This window comes from Haliotis cracherodii, unplaced genomic scaffold, assembly GCF_022045235.1.
Source record: "Haliotis cracherodii isolate W230 unplaced genomic scaffold, xgHalCrac1.p SCAF_4, whole genome shotgun sequence".
Classification (NCBI taxonomy): Eukaryota; Metazoa; Mollusca; class Gastropoda; order Lepetellida; family Haliotidae; genus Haliotis; species Haliotis cracherodii.
Window position 1 is genome coordinate 13,157,425 of NW_027266297.1, and position 23,137 is coordinate 13,180,561.

Consider the following 23,137-nt stretch of genomic DNA (forward strand, 5'->3'; position numbering starts at 1 on the left):
CAAACCTTCGTCACACACCCGGTAACATCGATGCCATCAGTGTGGAAGCGGCTATTACAAGAATCTTGAAATTTGCCTCTAACCATAAATGTAATGACATTTATATTTTTGCGTGTCTCTTTGGGAATGCTATCATAGTGTAATTTTAAAGGTGCGACTTACTATTTCCCAGATGAAAGTTGCCTTTTTATTTGATGAGATTGGTTCGAGATTGCAGACGAACGGAAAATCAACCAACCTTCCCCTTACATTCTTACTGTATGAATTACATGATAATTTAAATGAAATAGAAATTCAAATTGACTAAAGATAATAATTTAGGTGTTGATAGAGTATTCGGTGTCACGACAGTCATCGCTTGTTTGTAAACAACGTTCTGTCGGTTGTGAGTTCAACTGCAAGCATGGTTGTGGCACCTTTTCACAGTAGGGATCTGTGACTGGTTTCAGCGATAGAACAGCTAGTTCAGTGAACGGGCTATCGCGGTGAGGAGCTTGGTGACAAAACCTGTGTAAGGTCGCAGATTAAAGACCTCGATGATGTCCATCTGCCTTTCAAATTTAATGAATAAAAACATATGTAAGAAACTATCTAGATGCAAAGATTACATACTTAACTGTCGTATAAAAGACCGTCTCCGTGGTCTAGTGGATAGAGTGTCTGCCCAAGAGCGAAAGGTCGGTCACGGTGGTTGTATCCCGTGGTCGCATCATACCAAAAGACGTTAAAAGAAGGTACTTAAGTGTTGTTACCCTGTCTGGCGGTTGGCAGTAAAGGGCTAAAACAAGGATTGGTCGGCTCGGAACACACACACACACACACACACACACACACACACACACACACACACACACAGAAGAATCTTAAACACGAGGAACATAATATCTGCGAACTGAATCTTAACTGAGATAGGACAGCCAGAACCGTAATGAATAAGTACAAGATACAGTCCCACCTCAATGCCCTCCCATTCTGTCACAGACACGCCCACCCCTTGTCAATAGGAGGGAGAAATAAGACTGATGGCTTATGTTTGTTTGACAATATTTATTTCCTTTACATCAATGGCAGGCAGAAAGCTAGTTACACGTGAGCCACATTACTACAATACAACATACTTGCACTGTTGACATACATTCAAACGGTTGTAAATCAGACAGGGTTCCGTCTGTAAGTGTTTCATCCACATGAACACTTGACACTGTCAGTGATTTGTAAACATTTACATATATATATACACCTTATACAAATAGCATGAGCTTTAGCATGTGACAAAGTCTAATTGGATTTGTGCCAGTGCGAATTCCAAACAAAAAATAAACAAGGTTATCAATAAACAACTTTTACAATAAAATAAACCGATTTTGAAAGTTATTTGACACAAGCATTCGTGGAAAATAGATGTATTTTTAAAGTATTGTCATGACGACGATATTGATGTGCAAAAATAAGCATATACTTTTGAATGAAAATGAATGAACCTGTCAAAATCATATTATTCCCATAATTGTTTTGATCCTCGCACTAAAAATTGATTAATTTTCTTTTTATAAAACCTCAAATAAACTAGCATAAGCGACGAGTAAAGAAAGAAATTCATATTATTTCGCATATCATTTTCATTCTTACATGTACAGTGCTTGGCTGGCTGTCAGCCATTTTCTTTATGACAACAGTATACATAATGTTGTGTTTTGTGAAGTATGTGTTTGTGCGTAGACACTATCGTAGGAAATACATACCGACTCTAAGCAACGATAACAATGCCTACTCGTATAACAAAAGAAAAATATACAATGAAGATAAAATGACGTTCCTGAAATATTAACAATTGGAACAATAAAATAAATATGGACACGATTCTTAGATTTCCACTTGAATATGAACCATGCACATCGCTCAAAAGAAGGGATGTTACATATTACCTGACAAGAATTGTGTATGCGATGAAAATAAAAATGTACACCGAAATATGTACAAAACTTATAAATTTACAAAACTCTGTGCTTGTGCAAGACGATGTATGTCACATGGGATTTTGTTTTGAGATTAGATATTGTTTCCCGCTACAGCTACAAAAACCATATATTTTTTATTCAATCTTGAATTTTGTTTAAGAATAACACCTTGTAACAATGTAATTTTTGTATTAGGCAATTTCCTTTTTTTCAACAGTCTGAAAAGCATAAAAAAATGTTTAAGGACTTTCGGGGACAATTTATTATTTTCGGCTGCGATCGCTATCCACTTGCACAAAGCGATTGTAGGCTAACACCATAGTTACTAAGGCTGCTCTGTGTATCATAGCGTGCTTACTGTGTGGTTGCGAGGCCTGGCCACGTCTGCCACAGGGCATAATGTGCGGTATTATCCTTTTGCAAGTTGTGGGGTTTTAAGTGAAAGACAAACGTTGGTTAGTCATGATATGCTTTTTTTTTTACTGATAGTGCCCCAACAGATGCTTCTTTGTACGATGCAATGAAGATTAGTAAAGGGGAATATAGAGTCTGTGTCCGTTTTCTTGTGCTCGACGTTGTACTTAATACCATGTGTGAAACTTAGACATTGTTTTGTGTTATAAGGTTTAAATGGTTACTGCTAAATTGACATACATATCAAGATTGAGGTAGCAGACAACGAAATCCGAGTAGGCTAGGACTGCTAAATAGTCCGAGTCTCCCTTTAAGGCAACACGTGCTGTTAAGAGGGGACGGGATCCAAGTTTAAACGCTGGAGTGGTGATGAGATGTTGCGATTTTTCATACTCCTAAGACTAGGCTCCTAAGACTAGATGCTTCTATGGTGATGGTTAACAGACTATAAGCTCTGATGAGGTGACGGGGTCTCTGATACTCCAAAGACTAGACGATGCTATGGTGATGGTTAACAGACTATAAGCTCTGATGAGGTGACGGGTCTCTCATACTCCAAAGACTAGATGCTTCTATGGTGATGCTTAACAGACTATAAGCTCTGATGAGGTGACGGGGTCTCTGATACTCCTGAGACTAAATGCTGCGATGGTGATGATTAACAGACTATAAGCTCTGATGAGGTGACGGAGGCTTTGATACTCCTAAGCCTAGATGCTGAAGCGAGGGTGACAAAGGTATCATTGGTTCTGGCGAGGTGAGGTCCCTATACTTCTAGGACTATGTGAAAAAAAGTTCGTTGATTAAGGTATGTTGGTGTATGATGATCTCATACATTTACAGGCCTTAACAAATAAGGCATCTTGTGCATTGATATTGCTCGTATAACAGTTGACATATAAGACAAAGGCTTTACATATTCTTAAACAGTTGCATTGGCCTCAGTCAAGTGTAAAAGGACCTTTCACTTGCCAATAATTATACTTTACATGTCTAAAATTTCATGAATTCAAAATCTCTTTGGGGTCTACATCCAAAAAACTATGAGTTCAGTAGAGCGTCTTCTGTCGTTTGAGCAATGTTGTCTACTTACATTAAACGCATTAACAAAACATAAAACGTAAATGCCAAAGGATAACCCGCTTCGATTAGCCTCCGAAACAGATTACATTGGGCGTAAAGGCAAAGTAGAGGTGAAAACAATATGAATGGAACACTGAAAATCAGTGATGACACCAGGTGTTCGCGAAAAGGGCAAGCATGTCCTGCAATACCGATAGCACCACCACACACACAATTTGCACAAAAATAGGTGTTTGTATCCCAAACAGTTCGATCACATGTACAAGGATCACACGAATGGCACATGCTGATATGACTATTAAATTAATTGCCCGACACACTTTACACAAACGTCGGACTATGAGATTATGATCTCCTGAAATAGCATCAACACTGGTGACAGAATGAACACAATTGGTACTGGTGATGCTCTTGTGCTCACACAAATAAACAGGGGGGGGGGGGGGGGGGGGGAGAAGAAACTTGCCTCTCAGTTGATGTTATCATTTGTTTAATTTTTCAAGTGAAAATATCTTAAGCTAGCGATATTATAAAAAAAAGATGAACTGTAATGGCGCTTAGTCAGCACTCAAAGAATACTTCTAGATGGATTTATTTTTGAAAATATAGTCTGATTTAAAACTTTAAAAAAAAAAAAAAAATTGGAGACAAATCTCAGACATCTTATCTTTGAAAATCAATAATAATAAAAATCCGCAGAAATTTACATTTAAAACATGGTAGTGGTCTTGTGGTTGCAAATTCATTTCTTACCGTAGTCTTCATCGAACCAATATATTTTTACTTGAAATTACCAACGCACAGGTTTCTTTTTATAAACTTTTGCAGGAATGAGTGATGCTTAAATCGACATAATCAAATTAAACAACAGTTCTTTTATGTTTTAATTACACGAAAAACAAACTCTGTACACTTTCTTATACCTCTCGGTTTACATGGCGATGTGTCTTGTGTTGTCTAGAGAATGGCTCTCTATCATCCTTTCAGACCTCACTAGACGCCGTCTACTGTATTAGCGTCTAGTCCAGCGATCGCTCGGCATCTTTTACGTGTTCTATCTCTGCATACAGGGATTCGTCATCAGCAGTCAGGTTCATGTACACCTTTAAAATACACAGGTACTAGTATGTGATTCTACAGCCATATGTATAAATACATGTATGTTTTATCTAATACTGCACCACATATTAACTAAATCTTCATAACACGTGGTGGCATGGGTGACCCAGTCGTCTAAGGCGCCGCAATTCGCTGTGCAGAGTTGCGTCCCTTGACAAGCCAGAAACATATGAACGTGGTTCGAATCCAGGTCCACCCCGATTATGTTTCAAGGTTTGTCAACACCATACCCGTTCTCATGGGTTTCAGTCTAAGTGGTAACAGTCTAAGACCTGCATCACTTCGAACTTTCCTCCCACATTAAGCTGGCACGCCGTAATATAACTGGACTACAGTTCAAAGCGGCGTTAAACCAAACCCACTGAATCCTCATTCAAAATGGTACTCAATATGAAAACGAGGCTCACATAATGGTGTTATTTTTAGCGTCAGGGCGTTGTCTACCCATACATCTTTGACATGCGAGATTCACCACGATGTTGTAATAACATTGGTGTTGGGTGCAACAAATGGAAATTCCGTTGTGACGTATCTAGGTCAGGTGATACTTGCGATCTTCCAGTCTTGTAGTATCGGTCATTGGCTTCCTTTAAGAACTTTATAAAGTTTGATGTCGGTTAAAAATCTAACTTCCTTGAGTCTTGGTGGTTGGAGGTCAACATATCTGCATGTTTTCAATCCGACAAATTCAACTCAGGGTGTTTACATTTCAATAAATAACAGCTCTAATCATCTTATCTTTACAAATATGCAGCCTCCCAGGCATAGAAACGAGTTGAGTTAAAAAGCTGTCAACCCGACATTCGAAAGCTATGCCGCACCAACAGCTTAATAAATCACTGCGAAGTAGGTCTCGTTTGATAAAAGAATCAGTATGGGAATATCATTTTTGTAATGCAGTTTTTAGGGGCTGGCTCAGACTAACGGTTAGTCTCTGAAACTATTTTTTTTTTTATTGGAACATGCAAGTACACTTGAAATGAAAAGGTGCACCAGTGAGACTGGAGATTCTGAAAATGTCGAAAATATAGGCTTGCATTATTTAGGAATATAGCTTTACAGTAAGGGCTGGGCGGAAGGGTATATAATACATATGTTTCAGGGACTGTGAGACAGTCTAGGGCTGGTTGTACCCCGAAACGTGGCCTTATAGGGCCCGTATGTACCTCGATAATAAGCGATCCTATATGCTGTTAACTGACCTGTGAGTCTTCTAATATTCTATGGAGCCTTCCGATGATTTCATGAAACGTGGGTCTCCTCTCCGGCCTCTCATTCCAACATTGAAGCATCATGGCGTACCTGACAACAGAAGGCAGTTCAGCCTTAGCTGTATGCTTAGTAACATACAGACCATACTTGCGTCTACATTTGGACTCGCGCTATAACGCCAAGGGAACCTCATAATCAAAACAGTAAGACGAGGCAATAACGTTGATCACTACCCTTCCCTTGGGGTTAACGAAGCAATTGGTTCCTTACAGGAACCCAGATTAACATTTGTATTTGGGCTGTTACGTACAGTTTTTGTTTGTTTGTTAGTTGTTTAAGCCACACTCAGCAATATTCCAGCACCAGATAAACCAGTGATTGATATCATGAGCAACACCTAAATCCCTCGAGGTACGATGACACGCAATCGACCGATCTCTGAGCCTGACAACAAGCACAGATTGCGGGGGGGGACTGTTCTATCAACTATCAAGGGAGACAACTCCAGTACGGTCGCGACACGATACACGGAACCTCGACACGCCTTATGGTGAAGGAACAATGGCTTGTAAACATCGTCAGTAAATAAAAATTACCATTCATTTTAGAACCATATATGTCCCTCAATATATACTACTCAAATATGTTAAAGAACACATGGTATAACAGACCTTACTTTGATACGCGTATCGCAGCAAAAGTGTCACTTTGCTCCGATATATCGTTGTAAGTTATCGATGTTCAGCCCTTATTGTGCACCAAAGACCATAGAGTTTCAATATACATTTATTTCCTGTGTCCGTTAGGAGACGACAAACCGCTCGGAAAACGTCAAAAGAATGTTTGTTTTTTCATTGGTAGGCCTGTAATCAGTGCGACGTGACTCACATGTTGTCATCGCAGAGCTTCGGCCTCTTGAGTCTGTAGCCCTCTTTCAACAGCGTAAAAAGCTGTTGTGTGTCGATGCTGGAGTAGGGTGTGCCCCCGAGGGTGAAGATCTCCCACAGCAGGATGCCGAATGACCATCTGAAACACACATCATCATCATCATCATCATCATCATCATCATCATCATCATCGTGCATCGTCTTTCATCATCATCATAATCATCATCATCATCACAATTATCATCAACATTATCGTCATCATCCTTTTCATCATCACCATCATTAATATGTATCTACTATACAACACTGAATATTGATGTAAATTGGGCGTATGATTAAATCAAAAGTATTACAGAGTAAAGTTAGTCAGTCAGTGACACTAAATGACGTGTTACGTAATAACCCTACATGTACACTGAAGCGCAAAAGAAACGTCACTTCATGAAAATACATCATGAAAGTTTACATTTTTGGGAGGTATCTCAATTTTGTTACTAGTCTGTACCCAAATGTATTGTTAACGGCCAAAAAGTGACATAAATATGGACATAATTGGTCGCCAAAGCGCGTATCGTGGCAAAAGTGTCCCCTTGCTCCGATATATCGTTGACAGATATCGATGTTCAGCCCTAATTGCGCACCTTATACAAAACAGTTTAAATATATGTTCGCGCATTAAAATCATTCCCTGAGTCCGTTATGAGACGAAACAGTATCGATGCAAGAATGGTGGATCTACCTATTTGGGTGACGTTCATCAGTAAAAGCCACAAGTGAATTTTGAATTTACGCAAGTGAAATTTGATTTTTATGGAAAGCATTCCGGACTTTGTACTATGGACGTTTGCTAAGCTGCGTTGAGTTGGTACGTGTTAAAGCAGATTACTTGGCGATGAGTTATTTATGACGAAGTCATAGTCGTTATAGTAGCCCTTTGGTTTTTGAAGTTTTAGCATGTTACCTGTTTCATACAGAACCGCAAAAGAAACGTCACTTCATGAAAATAATTCTCGAAAGTTTTCCATTGAAATATCAAAGCAGTTTTTGGAAGTATATCGACATAACTCTGTATCCAAATTCAATGTTAACAGACGAAAGGTGACACGACTTATGGATATAATAAACATTAAATGAACGAAATATATAACATTGGACTTTCCCACTCTTTCGCCAACCCTGCAGAATGTCAAAAAAATCTGCCACAAAAAGTGATAATGTATACATACACACGTAGGTATGTGTCTTTTTTCAAAAGACAACGAGAAAAAACACTCAGATATTCAATGAACGAAATATTAAATGGAAATGCCAACTGTTTAACTAAATTATACCCTTGTGGGGACTACAGGAAACAGTCCACAGCCTGAAGCAGTCCACTGAATATAATGTATCTGTATATTCCATTATTCAGAAGCAAGAACATAACTTGTCATTATTTAACGACTTTGTCAACATGTACCTCCCACTCACAACAAGATGTTGTATCTACACAGCCCACAGTTGTGAAACTGTAAAAAGGCAGTGTGTAAATTATACCTCACGGTGTCAGGAAGCCGACACATTCATGTATTGTAAGAACTGGGACTCAGTGAGCGACATTCCCCGGGTTCCTGATGCCAGAACACACAACGTGATCTGTTGTAAACCGACACGGTGGTGTTGATAATGGGCCACCAACTGTGACCCTAATACGTTGCCGCATGGTGTATCGTTTGAAGGATGGAATTGTTCCCACATACAGGTTTTTATTTGGCAAATGTTCAAAGCTAAGACAGCTATATTTTTAGGAAGAACGAAATTGAAGTTAATCTTACCAAGGAGTCCTTGTAAGGGGTTTTATCATAAGAATAAGAATTCCCTGCTTTCGTTTATGTATGAGTGAATGTTGTATTGTGCCGCAACTAGCAACATTTCAAATATATGAATAACAACTGAGTCAGACACACAAGTGGTTGATATTATGAACACACGCGATGGGGTAGGATGACACATATAGGCAATCAAACCAATTGCAAGTCTGACTACCCCATCCAGTTTAATCGCTATTTACGGCATTAAAATACTTGTGAGTACTTATGATTTATTCAAATCTGGATCCTAACGGTCTCTTTGTTAATTACAACTATTTAATGTTTATTTCCTTCAAGACACGCATCTCGTCGAGTGCTAATTTAAGAGACACGCCAGATTTATGTAGGATTCCGAACTGAACGGACTTGGCACACAAATTGGGGAAACATTGTGATATTGTTTAAAATTTGATTTTTTTACAATTCTTATTTTCGCAAGTTTCTTTGTAATAAGAACATTTTTCTTTTAAATCCGGATTCTTTCCGGACATTTGTTGCAGACTTGGGGCAGAATATCGGCATCTGCGCCCATCCAGATAAATCCCTGTATCTTTAAAGGAGAACTAGACTAAGAGCAGTTGGCAGTCCAGTCCAGGCAGATATTATTCACGTAAGTGAAACTGCGCTTTGTCTGCTTCATTGTGAATGATGTACAACAACATCCCGTTAATACGAACGGTACCGTTGCCGTTAAAATTGTCCTGATTAAGAAATGTCTGCATCAATAAATACGTAGTAATGCCCTTTTTTTGTATTAAGACGTCCCCATCAGTATCAGTCCGGAGGGAGGGGTTTCCGGATAAACGAAATCTTGCCAACTGTGTCATGAGTCCAACAGTTACCCTAACTGCCCTATTGTATTGTAGGCTCCCTTGGGGGTAGAGTGTGCATCTGTCAACATAATCTGTACTTACACATCGCTCTGTGTGGTATAAGTGTTGCTGAACAAAGATTCCACTGCCATCCACCTGATTGGAACACGGGTCTACAACAAGATACACAGTCACAGTGAGTGAGTGAGTGAGTGAGTGAGTGAGTGAGTGAGTTTAACGCTGCTTTGAACAGTAATTTGGTCCCTATCACGGCAAATCAGCTTAATGTAGAAGGAAAGACAGAAGTGATGCAGGTCTCAGACGTTTACCACTTCGGTGAAACCCACGAGCATGGGTATGGTGCTGACAAACCTAGAAACATAATCACGGTGAACCGGGATTCTAAGGTTTTTGGTGTTCGCAGTTAATCTGTCGTGGTGGGTGGATACTGCAACACATTGTATTCAAATGGTGGCTGTCTTTTAACTTGTTTTGAGTAGTATTAGTACTACAGTTTCAAAGTGGAGCTATTTCATGCAGATTTGACGGCACTTAATTGAGTGAGTAAGTGAGTATGGTTTAACGCCGCTTTTAGCAATATTCTAGCAATCTCACGTCGGGGCACCCAAGAAATGGGCTTCACACATTTTACCCATGTCGGGAATCGAACCCGGGTCTTCGGCGTGATGAGCGAACGCTTTAACCACTAGGCTACCCGACCGTCCCCGCCTGAATTTGGAACAGAAAGCACAGCAATATACCGCTGTTACCTTAGCTGCACCAGGATCCGCTGTTCGCGGGGTCGAATCTAACACTCTTTCAGTTTTGTGACTATGGTCTGTCAGCGCCAAACACGTATTTGTGGGGTTCCTCAAAGTGGTAACGAGACAAGAATCTACGTCACTTTGGGCTGTGTTTATTTATCTCACCTACACAGTCATAGATTTACCACAGTCATTAGTTCTAATATGAAAAATCTCTTAAGCACCAACTATCATTATCTACATGTTTACGATAACGATATGTGAGCATTTATTTGTATTATTAGTATTAATTAAAATATATGGTTATTAGTTATTGATCAATACGTACACTAGATGTTTTGACGTAAGTTTCATCATTCTTGGAAAGTCCAAAATCTGCTATTTTGGCCACCAGATGGTCGCCAAGCAACACATTACGAGCAGCAACGTCACGGTGTATGATCTGAAACAATGAAGCAATGTTACTCAACGACAACAAAAACAAACAACAACAACAATAACGACAGCAGTAGCAGTGACACGCACCAATCCCACAACACCATGACCTACATTACGATACGGTAGCTACATCTACATGATAAATACATTTGAAATGGAACATTATTGAAAAATGATACATTTGACATGGAACATTATGAAATACATTTGCCATGGAACATTCTTGAAATACGTTTGCCATTGAACAATATTGAAATACATTTGACAGGGAACATAATTGGAAATGAGAACGATTTCTTTTTTAAACTGTTTGTAACCAACTATTGTAGAGTACATCACGTTTAATCATTTGACACAAAACATACTGATGGTTAAAGAAAGATTTCAGCAGACATCAATGCCTACACCCTCGATTATCCATTCATAGTTATTTGACCATCCACGGTACTATTTCCCGCTTCTATTATGATAAAGAAAAACTATGTTTATAACGAACTGACGGATATAATAAATTGTTTTTTTTGGTCACGGCCATTTTCTGTATATATGGCATATATATGCTTATAACGAACTGCGGCTATTACGAACTAAACTTAGTGTTCCCTTTGAGTTCGTTATAACCGTAGTTTACTGTACATTACTTATGACAGTACCACCGACCTGTTTCTCAGCCAGGTGACACAGCCCCTCTGCTGTGTCCAGGGCGAACTTGATGAGTGTGGTCAGCCGGAGGGTGCTGCAGTGGTCAGTGTTGGAGTAGGTGTGGTTCTTCATCTTGCGACTCCGGCGGAGGAAGGTCCGCATGTCACCGTGTTTGCAGTACTCCATCGCTACGTACATAACCCCTGCAATTAATTAATGCATGAATTAATGTATTATTATTGTTGTTGTTGTTTTTGTTGTTGTTGTTGTTGTTGTTATTATTATTATCATTATTTTGGTGTTTCCGACTATTATTCTCCGGACCACACAATCCAGTGATTGACGTCATCAACATCGATCTACGCAATTGGGACACGACATGCATGAACAAGGTCCGCGAGTTTGACCACCCGATCCCATCAGTCACCTTTTAAAGGACAAACATTGCTTGCGGAGACCAATTCTAGCCCGGATCTTCAGGGGTCGAGTCACGTGAACGTCATCTGTTGTTTGTTGCTCATTGATATGATGAATGTGATATCACCATGTAATAACCATTTCTTGTTTGTTTTATTCCTAGCCACCATCAAACACGGGTGTTTGCCTACTTTACCCCGGCAGTTTATGTACGGGTGATAAATGTCCAACACATCTAAATTTATTATCTAGCTCATGATGAAATGACATTAACCGAATTCAAAGATGGATCAAAGTAGTTTCTATCACCGTGATGGTACACTTGAATCCCAAAGTCACACCTAAACCAAAAAATGAATGCCTTGTGGAATGCTTGATAAAAAAATACATTTCTTACCATACAACTTGACAAAGAAAACTACCTATAATGTTTGTGAAATGAAAATACAACATACCAGTTCGAAATGTAAAATCAGTAAGAGTGTATGCTCTGAAATCTGACTGTTAAATTTGAATGGATCCCGGAAATCGGACTTTGCACTGCGTATGAATTCTTTTCTTGACAAGTATCTATTTTTTCTAAACCAAAAAACATTGAAAAAAACCCGTGCCATTCAACAGGACGAAATAAATTAGGAGATGCAATACTTTATTTTCAAAGTAGAACTAGGTTACGTATAAATATTATTGCTTGTGCGTTTGTTGTTTAACGATGTGACGGCGGACTGTAAATAATCGCGTTTGATCCAGCCAATCCATTGATTGACGTTGCGAGCAACAATCCACGCCGTCAGAGTACGACCCCAAGATTGAAAGTAATGTCACTTGGGATACGAAGCTATGGTACCGAATGTATCCTGGGTATATCATGATAGAATGGAGATACAATCCAGAATAACTAACAACTATCCAAGGTTGGCTTACCGTATGTCATACCACCAAATTATTCAACACGATTAATGAAACAATGTGTGAATGTAGTTTCAATTCAACATTGGGCGGTTTGGTAGCCTTGTGGTTAAAGCGTTCGCTCGTCACGCCGAAGACCCGGGTTCGATTCCCGACATGGGTACAATGTGTGAAGCCCATTTCTGGTGTCCCCCGCCGTGATATTGCTGGAATATTGCTAAAAGCGGCGTAAAACCATACTCACTCACTCACTCAATTCAACATGTTCATGTATGCTTCTGTGATTGTTGTGATACATTACGTGTCTGACTAGTGATGAATGCTACGAGATTACACGATTGAAGGGCAACTAGCACATCTGGCTAGTCCCACATCTGAGATATTTCCAACGTTCCTTATGACCCACACGGATGGTGTTTCACGACGAACTAGATAACCCGACGGTTCTTGTACGTCTCAACTAGGTAGGAGACGGAACATTTCTCTCTGCTCGTCAGAGATTACAAGTCAGTTTATAAGAGTATAGGTGAGGGCAGACGAGTGATAGGGATACCTGGGCTCAGAAGATTGGGTGATTTGTAGGAGACCAATTTCGGTCTTTATTGTTCTTTGAGCTGTTTCGAAACCGACCTTTAAAGAGACACAAACATATTCCAGGCACGTACACCCACCCCTCCCAAGTAAAGAAAATAAATACTCAAGAAAAGTAAGAGAAAACAATTGATCAGCCCCCTTCACAAAGGATGGACGAGCTGGACGCCATGCCTCACCTCTGATATGGCATGCCCCGACGAGGCAGACGACATTTTCATGTTTTCCCACCGCCTTCAGTATCGCCAGTTCATTCAGGAAGTCTCGCTTATCTTTGTCTGAGGCGTTGTCTGTCGTAGAGCAAAATACATGAAATAAACAGATTTAACACAAGACACATTTGACGTCTGTAGGATACACACGTCACACAATCAAATAAAGATAAGTAACTCGGTATTCGTTTATGTGTAGACATCGTGGCGTTTACGTCGTTCAGGTCATCAAGATCCGGGTTCTGGAGAGAGAGGGAGACTGTTTTGGGGAACCGTGTTTCGTTTAGTGTATATCCAGCGACCCTGTTGTCAGTCTCGATACTCACATAAAAAACAATGACAGATAACCCCCTCTTCTGGTCACTATGTTGTTGGGTGCTGGAGTCCGTTGTCTGTGCCTATAAGTCTAGTTGTAAACATTCTGATCAAACAGGACACTGGCAGTCCCGCGCCATGAATGGAATTTGTATTTTTTAATTATCTTTGTTTCAAAGCCACGGCAAATCTAGATCAAACTAAAGCAAGTCTAGACTACAGCTGAGGAAAGGATCTACTGAAAAATTCAATTAATTTAAAAAGATGTTCTCACAGACTAAGCGTTAGGATAGGGAACGGAGTTGTGGCTCTTAGTCTGACCGGGATCCGATGGTCAAGGTTTTCAAATTCAGATTCGACAGCCGTCACTCGTTCTGATCATTGTTTAGTCAGCAAAATATCCGAGCTCTTGGTTTCCCAAAGTTGTAAACGTCTACGATCTGAGTCAGTTCTTGATAGGCTGTGGTGTAACTGAACGACTTTTCAAAGCGAAGAAACCCAACTCACCCACTCACACAATATGATTCTGACATCCGTACTGAAATAAACACCTTTTCCCTAAATCTTGTCACAATTTTGGATGACCCACCTCATGCCCTTGTACATTTTTTTCATGACCCTCCCTGAAAAGACTAAACGCAAAAACACTTAATATTTTATTATAAAATTTCAATGTTATCATTACCCCAAATAGATTATTTTTTATGACATCTCCCGCCCCACCCCTAAATGGCAGGCCCCTTAGGCAGCAGGAACTAAACCCTTTATCCCCCCTTGGAGACTCAAAAACTATTCTTTATTACATCAATAAACAGACAAACTACGGTCTCGCTCATCCCACCCACCTTTAAGGGACTTGACCGCTACAGGGACCTTGACTCCTCTTTCCTTCTTGACGAAACCCTTCTTGACCTGTCCGAATTGGCCGTTGCCTAGCTGGTCATTGGTCAGTATTAGATTGGAGCGCTGGATCTCTAAGGGACTCCCCTGAATGATCTCGTATGTATTCGAGGACTGCTCGGAACCTGCTCCCTGGAAATAGATTTAAACGTCAACGTCATAGAGACGTTTCAACTGACTTTTGGAGGAAAGTCCTCGGCCTTCAGGAAATCAAGCCTGGACCAGGCGAACAAGTCGCTGCAGCATTCGCAGAGATCCACGACGTCGTGCTCGACACAAAATCAGCCAGAGCACGTTATGTAGCCACTGTTTAGTAAGGTCTCATAGTCAGCAGGGCTTTAAAGTGAGTGAGTGAGTTGGGTTTAACGCCGCTTTTAACAGTATTCACGTTATATCACGGCGTGTCAGCTTAATGTGGGAGGAAAGCCCGAAGTGATGCAGGTCTCAGACGTTTACCACTTCGGTGAAACCCACGAGCACGGGTATGGTGCTGACAAACCTAGAAACATAATCCGGGCGAACCGGGATTCGAACCCACAATCATTGGTTTCTGGCGTGCCCAAGGGACGCAACTCTGCACAGCGAATCGCGGCGCCTTAGACGACTGGGCCACCCGTGCCCCCAGGGCTTTAAAGTAGGGCTGGGGCGGGTAACTCGGGTACTTGGGTCGGGTGGGTCCTGAGTAGGACCTGTGTACGCACAGGACTACCCGAACCCATGGTTAGTCACGTGATATATTGTTCAATGACAAAAGCTCACTATAGCTCAGTGGCTTCGCTACAAGTCGCTAATGTTCGCAATTCTTTCTGACGATGCACACATTCCTTTCGACTTGTATATGTTTAAGTAAAGATAAAGCTTCAGTCAACTTCAGTGAACGCATGATCTGATTGTTTGATACATGTATCTTAATAGTTTTAGCCAGAGCTGCGGTAAAACAATTACCAATCAGACATTTTGTTCCAAACTCTTTATATTTGCAGTGGGTACCCGGGTAGGGTCGGTACCCGGGTAGTAAATTTGGACTCGTCCATACCCTACTTTAAAGGATATATTCTGTCCAGGAGTCCCAAATTCAAGTCTGAGCTTGTTTGTTTATATTTGAGGTTTTCCCTTTTTATGGGGAGTGGAGGGGGAATTGTTTTACACATGGGCTGCCATTGTCTCACGTGTGTAAGTCTGTACAGTCTGCTAGGCAGCCCCAGCCTTCTGGGTCGGATGACCATGAAGTAGAGGATGGTGGACGACAGCACCAGCACGATCACCACCAGGGACACGATCAGCACCGGCAGCACGGGCTTCAGCGTGCTCGGCAACGCCTTCTGCAGCATCACTGAAACAAGGTTTTGATTGAGTATTGGTGAGGGTGGCACGATGATACTTTCAATAAGATTATTGTAACTTTGATATGACCACATTATTTATAACGTGTTTTATCATACCTCCATGTCAGAATGATGAGATCTGATTGGTCTACGAGATCTTGATATCCCGCCATGGAATTGGATTACATTTCTCAGCGGGGGAATAAATATCTTATACCCCGCCACGAGCAAAACAGGCTTCACGTGGATTCTGAGAAACAGAATATATCCCTTATACCTCGCTTTAAAGCAAAAAGCCGCACGCTTTTTTTCGAGAAAATGGAAGTCACGTGACATAGCACAAGTTGATCTCAACTCATTCGAACAGCTGTTTTCTATCAATTTTGAATTTGTGTTAATTCTCTTTCAGTGTCACATTAAAACATGTCGGTAAGATAAATTCGCTGTAGCAGGATCACTCGGGGTACATAAGGTTTTATGCGTCCCTCGTTAGGTGTTATAAAAACCTAATGGGGACGAATAAAATCCCATGTACCCCGTGTGATGCTGCTACAACTAATGAATGCCACAACGTGTGTCGTCGCTATAGGACTGAGATATCGCCGACGCGACGTTAAAGGTTAACTCACTCACATCGTGTGAGAGAGTTTACACCTATATCACGGCGGTCTGTATACTTGTAATCGAGTCTTGGCCATGGCTATGTCATAGGGCTAAGATCGCTTTGTGCATGTGGGCCCAGATTATTAGGGAGCAACCGTTAAATTTTCAGAGGAGGGAGCGGGGGCGGGATTTTTCCTTAAAGAAATAATCAAGCCCCTATTCTGAGATTGGTTTTTTTACATATACCTGGGAAAAAATGTATGTGCCCTTTTTTTACAGACTATATTTAAGTGTCAAAAGAATACAGTTAGTTATTTTTTAAAATTGTGTTATAGGTATTACTGACCTTTGTATAAGATGGAGAAAACATAATTGAACTCCTAAACAAAAAATGAATTACTGTAACCAAAGTCCACCCCACCCCTACTCCCACCCCCACCCAACCCTCATCATATTAGGTATTGAAGATCTATCATCCATATTTCCAATGTGGTATTTACACTGTACGTATTGGCTACTCCTTCAGCTTTGTTTGGAAGGGAAGTCACTATCTTTCTTCGTAAGTTCGCAGTTATTTAATGTTAAACGATAAATGATTAAATCTTCACCAGACAAACTAGTGGTTGAGATTATGAGCAACATCCCGCGACGTCATAGCTAGTTTGATAAGTTTAATATACTCAAACCTTGAGCGCATCTCCGTCCCGTCCATCCCAGCTCACAACCATGAGGACATGACCCCGTGTCCTTGTCACAGTCTGGTCCCCCTGCACACTTCCCGCACCGGAACTTGCAGTCCTCGCCATAGAACCCGGGGTCACACTCTGAGGACATGAGGACAACCATGTGTTAATCATATAAAAATATACCTGAGAAATACATTTAATAATACACCTCGATTGAAAACCCCTTCTTTACACACATAGACAGGGTGTTTTGTCATTGTATTGTTTGTTTTTGCTTGCTTAAGCCCGCACTGAGTACTATTCCAACTATACCACGGCGGTGTGTAAATAATCGAACATGGACCAGAAAAAGCAGTGATTGATATTATGAGCAATGCTCCACGACGTCGGGACTGTGGTCTTTTAGAGTAAAATCGTTCAGATCAGTATGATCATAATCAATACAAAAATACATAGGCTTTGTCGTTTCTTGTGGAATAACATGTTTATCTCATTTCTTGACCCAACATTTGTTCGTCAATATACACTTAGTTATGGAGTTTAACACACAGTCCCAGTTATGAGAGCCTCTGAAAGTACATATTTGTTGGCCATTACTGACCATCTTGGCAGAAGACACCCTTCCAGCCGGGCGCGCACCCCCGGGAACAGATGCCATTGATGGGGTCACACAGGGAGCTGTTCTGACAGTGGCCGCATTTCAGGGTACAGTTGGTGCCATACTGACCCTGTACGCATTCTGAAAAGAATCAATAAAAATCATCACTAGACAATGGTTGTACCTGACGCAACAGGACGGATTCCCATATCGGGCCAACAAAAGAATCTGTGAGAAGGGGCGGAGGGATAATAATTCCTATAATCGATGTACAGAAGGGGAGCAAAGATGTGATTAACGTGTGATTTTCGTTTGGTCCCCCAAATGCCTACAAAAATTGATAAATTAAAAAAAAAGTTCTTTTTCTAAGAGACTTTTAAGGATATAAGAAAGCATTTGTACCATGTTGGCAGCGTTCTCCACTCCATCCTCTAGCGCATCCGTCTGCGCATTCCCCGGTCACGTGGTCGCATGTTCCTTTCAGACATCGCCCACAAACACCACGGCAGCTTTCTCCATATCTTCCATGTTGACAACCTGCAATGAACACATCGTGTAACTGGGGACAGCCCTGCAGTCTAACTAGCCAGATACGAGGGCTGGTCAAAAAGTTCTAAGTGTTTTTAATTTTAATTTTTTAACATTATATCCCTGCTTTTCAATAGTGGATAGTGAAGCTTTTCAATTCCAGCCAGAAAACCCATTCACGACAGCTTTGAGGTCATCGTTATCGTCATAGCGCTTTCTACGAAGGTGTTCTGTCAGTTTAGGAAACGGGTGGAAATCACCTAGTGTCAGGTCTGACGATTATGAAGGGTGTGGACGCTCTTCGAACCCACATTGTCGCACACCAGCCTGTGCAAGTCGAGAGGTGTGATAAGAGGCATTGTCATGAAAAAGTAAAACTCAGCACTTAGCATTCCACGTCGCTTTTCTTTGATAGAATCTCTCAGACGATGAAGCAAATCAGCATAGTAGGCACCGGTAATCGTCTTCTGACTTTCTAAGTAATCAACAAGGATCACACCCTTTGCATCCCAGAGTACAGTGGCCATAACTTTCTTCACTGATCTTGAAGACTTGAATTTCATTGGTGGAATGGTGCCAACATGAGAACATAATGGTAGACCCATGTTTCATCATCCGTTACTAGACTCTTTTTGAATTTGACAAAATCCTTCTCAATAATGTCAGGTCTTTTTTTCCTTAAGATCAGAAATTAGAACCTTTGGCACCCAACGAGCACACTTGTGACACACGGTCATGAATTTCTTGGGGAGCACTTTTCTCTTAAGCCAAAACTTGATGACTGCTGGGTACTCGTCCTTTTCCATTTCTGTGTCCATTTGGTCCCCAATCACGTTCAACTAGCTGTCTCTGATATACAAACGGCCCCAACAGACCAAATACACTTGCAATGTACACTTGCAACACAAACAATGTACCACTTTGGCTAGTTCACTTTGTTATGGCCAATAGTTGAAAGTAGGTCAGGCTTAGAACTTTTTGACCAGGCCTCGTACCTGCAGTGAACACACCGTCTAACTGGTGACAGACCTGCAGTGAACACCCCGTCTAACTGGTGACAGACCTGCAGAGAACACCCCGTCTAACTGGTGGAAGACCTACAGTGAACACCCCGTCTGACTGGTGACAGACCTGCAGAGAACATCCCGTCTGACTGGTGACAGACCTGCAGTGAACACCCCGTCTAACTGGTGACAGACCTGCAGTGAACACCCCGTCTAACTGGTGACAGACCTGCAGAGAACACCCCGTCTGACTGGTGACAGACCTGCAGTGAACACCCTGTCTAACTGGTGACAGACCTGCAGTGAACACCCTGTCTGACTGGTGACAGACCTGCAGAGAACACCCCGTCCAACTGGTGACAGACCTGCAGAGAACACCCCGTCTAACTGGTGACAGACCTGCAGTGAACCCGCCGTCTGACTGGTGACAGACCTGCAGAGAACACCCTGTCTAACTGGTGACAGACCTGCAGTAAACACCCTGTCTGACTGGTGACAGACCTGCAGAGAACATCCCGTCCAACTGGTGACAGACCTGCAGAGAACACACCGTCTGACTGGTGACAGACCTGCAGTGAACCCGCCGTCTGACTGGTGACAGACCTGCAGAGAACACCCCGTCTAACTGGTGACAGACCTGCAGTAAACACCCTGTCTGACTGGTGACAGACCTGCAGAGAACACCCCGTCCAACTGGTGACAGACCTGCAGAGAACACCCCGTCTGACTGGTGACAGACCTGCAGTGAACCCGCCGTCTGACTGGTGACAGACCTGCAGAGAACACCCTGTCTAACTGGTGACAGACCTGCAGTGAATACCCCGTCTAATTGGCGACAGACTTGCAGTGAACACCGCGTTTGACTGTTGACAGACCTGCAGTTAACAGCCCGTCTAACTAGTGACAGAGACGTTTAACTAGTGAGAGAGCTATTCACACAATACAAAAGTTAGGAGAGTCTTTAGGGTCCTTTTTGATAAGCATTAAAAGGCAATTTAACAAAATTCATGTTTAAATATCATTGAATTTCAGAGAGTAAATGTTAGTCTAACACTGCTACTGGAATCCTATAATTTATGAACATGTTCAAATCGTACACGACCATAATCTCCCTCTATTCCACTTACTTTGCAGACATTTGAACCCTAATCTCCCCGGCTCGCACCCTTGAAGACACTGCCCAGTCTCGTGGTCACAGGAAGTCTGGCCGATACAGCCCCCGCAAAGCAGTGTGCAGTCTATACCGTACGTCCCTGGCGGGCACTCTGTTGGGGGGGGGGGGAGAAAAAACAGTGTATGGTGTGAGTGAGTGAGTGAGTGAGTGAGAGAGTGAGTGAGTGAGGCCTGTAAATCATATTGCCTGGCCACCCACACTTCTGGTTAATAGCATGAACAACAATCAACGAGGAATTTAATTTTGCAAGATTCGTTTTGGTTGGCTGTTCAGCTCTCAAGAACATTCAAAGGAGTGAGTGGCTATAGTTTTACGACGCATTTGGTAATATTCCAGCAATATCAAGGAGGGGACACCAGAAATAGACACACGTTGTACCCATGTGGGGAATCGAACCCGGTTTTTTTGAATAAAAAGTGAAGGCTTCAACCGCTAGGCCTCCCCATCCCACTTTAGGAGAAACTCTATCCAGGGTTCTCACGAGAGTAGAGATGGAGGGAGGGGACAGAAAGATGTAAAAAAACTTTAGTGCTTGAACTCTGGTGTTCTTGATTGGCCTGAGATAGAATCTAAGGTATACGTTCAAACTAAACTTCATATATTTGTATTGTAGTAGTAGTAGTAGTAGTAGTAGTAGTAGTAGTAGTAGTAGTAGTAGTAGTAGTAGTAGTAGTAGTAGTTGTTGTTGTATACTCACTCTGCTCACATCTTTGTCCCTCCCATCCAGGTTCGCACCCTCCACTACACACACCCGTGACGGCGTTACACGTCTGACGACGCCGACAGTAACCACACTTTCCCTTACACTCTCGGCCAAATGTGTACGGCTCGCATGCTGAAATGTACAACAAATATATCAAACACAGCTGATACTGGCATCATTTTACACTGATCATAACCATTTACACCTTTGTTACCTTACACTAATGATAATAATTGCAACAGAATATTATTAGTGTATATTCTTGATGCTCCAAATCCACGCTCAAAAGCCTGCCGAGAGCCCTTTCCCCCTATCAATGGATCAGTGGGCAGTCGAATTTTATTCTCAGCTCCCTGTGCTGGAAAAATGTGTTTAGAACCTAAAAACAAACCTAAACACGTTCCGTGTCCCAAAAGTGTGACGCGGTTAGTGCCTAAACGTGTTTAGGATTGTGTTAAACAGCAAAACCTGTTAGGGTCTAAATGTTGGAAAAGACCCGTATACCCCCTTGAAATTCATTATAGGTAAGTTTAAAAAGGGGCGTTGTCACAAGTTTCAATTTTCCTATTCACCGTCAACTTAGAATATATAATTTAAATAAATAATCATAGCCTCGGAGACTTTTCTGCATTTCATCCTACCGGACGCATATTTCATAAACATGTGTTTCAATGCGGAGCAGGGCCGAAGTCCTAGACATTCTCAAGCTTTTTGAACACATCCACACTCAACGACATAATTATTTGTACTCTCCTCGGCCAAAGTTGCTTAACTTCATCTGCTCTGTGGCCTGTGTGCTGTGCACGTGACGCCATGGCAACGCCCTAAAGATCATATAATACATGTTACTTTGACAAGTTAAGCCAAATGTCCTATGCATTATGTAGTTTATCACCGATCTTGGTCTCAAAAACCACAATACCATGGAATGAGACACACCGATTTATTTCAGATTGGTCTAGTTTGCTACAAACTTACTGGTATTTAACTTGAAACATGTTGAATATTTATGTAAACAACAAGATTCGAACGAGGCCATGACATTCCTGTATCTTTGGTGATATATCGACTTACAGAAGGCCGACTTTATTACGTTTACACTGCATGCAAACGTAGCCCATAAAAAAATCTTCAGCACAAGCATCGACACTAACATTTAAACATGACAAAATATTCTATCTTTGAAAGGACATCTTTATGTAAAAATATTTTCACATTGTGTAATCTGAACCACATTTTAATTCTAAGATATGTTACATTTTCAACTATTAATTAATTAAAATCCTCATTTCCATCTAAGATTGTTCCTACTGTGATAAACACACTCCAGTAACAAGTATCAAAAGGTAGCATTTACAGTCTCGATTCAAAAGATATATACAGCATACTTTCGATTGCTTATTATTTTCACAAATCTTGCAGCCAGCTTCTTGACCCCGTTTCACAACGCGCACTTACAGGAGTCAAAAGTTTATGCGTTCGATTATTAACAACGATAACTTAGGGGGTACCTAGACTAACATCTTGTCTCTGAAATAAAGCTACAGACAAAAACAGTTGTTAAATCATAGTAATAATATAATAATTAAAAGGAGCCTGATACTGCAATAATCTAAACTTGCCAAATATTATAGACTTGCATGGGCTGTAATGGATATACAGTAAACTACGGATATAACGAACTCAAAGGGACCCCTAATTTTAGTTCGTTATAACCGTAGTTCGTTATAAGCATATATACAACATAACTACAGCAAATAGTCGGGACAAAAAAGTAAGTTCGCTATATCCGTCAGTTCGTTATAAGCGTGTTCGTTATAAACGTAGTTTACTGTATTTCTTTCAGGATCTGTATGACAGACTAGGCAGTACCCGAAGATGAATACAATCTTAAATATAATACAAAATAATACAAAACTATGAGAGGTTACCAAGTGTACCATTGCTTGACAAAGCTGTCATTGTACCTTTTTCGGGTAGCATATTTCAGTTG

The 23,137-nt window shown here is 41.2% G+C and overlaps 1 protein-coding gene across 1 annotated transcript in view; it reads right to left on the reverse strand.

Moving 5' to 3' along the window:
• Positions 1-1,055: 1,055 nt before the first annotated feature.
• Positions 1,056-23,137, reverse strand: part of LOC139480449 (angiopoietin-1 receptor-like) — a 55,465-nt gene continuing 33,383 nt past the window's right edge. Inside the window, exons 4-17 of the mRNA XM_071263525.1 lie at positions 21,139-21,276; positions 20,395-20,532; positions 18,138-18,272; positions 17,739-17,876; positions 17,138-17,275; positions 15,693-15,856; positions 14,469-14,655; positions 13,276-13,386; positions 11,198-11,382; positions 10,428-10,541; positions 9,438-9,508; positions 6,675-6,812; positions 5,777-5,876; positions 1,056-4,558 (exon numbers count right to left, since the gene is read on the reverse strand). Of these exons, the coding sequence (XP_071119626.1) occupies positions 4,475-4,558; positions 5,777-5,876; positions 6,675-6,812; positions 9,438-9,508; positions 10,428-10,541; positions 11,198-11,382; positions 13,276-13,386; positions 14,469-14,655; positions 15,693-15,856; positions 17,138-17,275; positions 17,739-17,876; positions 18,138-18,272; positions 20,395-20,532; positions 21,139-21,276 (1,841 nt within the window). The 3' untranslated portion in view covers positions 1,056-4,474. The remainder of the gene's footprint in view (positions 4,559-5,776; positions 5,877-6,674; positions 6,813-9,437; positions 9,509-10,427; positions 10,542-11,197; positions 11,383-13,275; positions 13,387-14,468; positions 14,656-15,692; positions 15,857-17,137; positions 17,276-17,738; positions 17,877-18,137; positions 18,273-20,394; positions 20,533-21,138; positions 21,277-23,137) is intronic.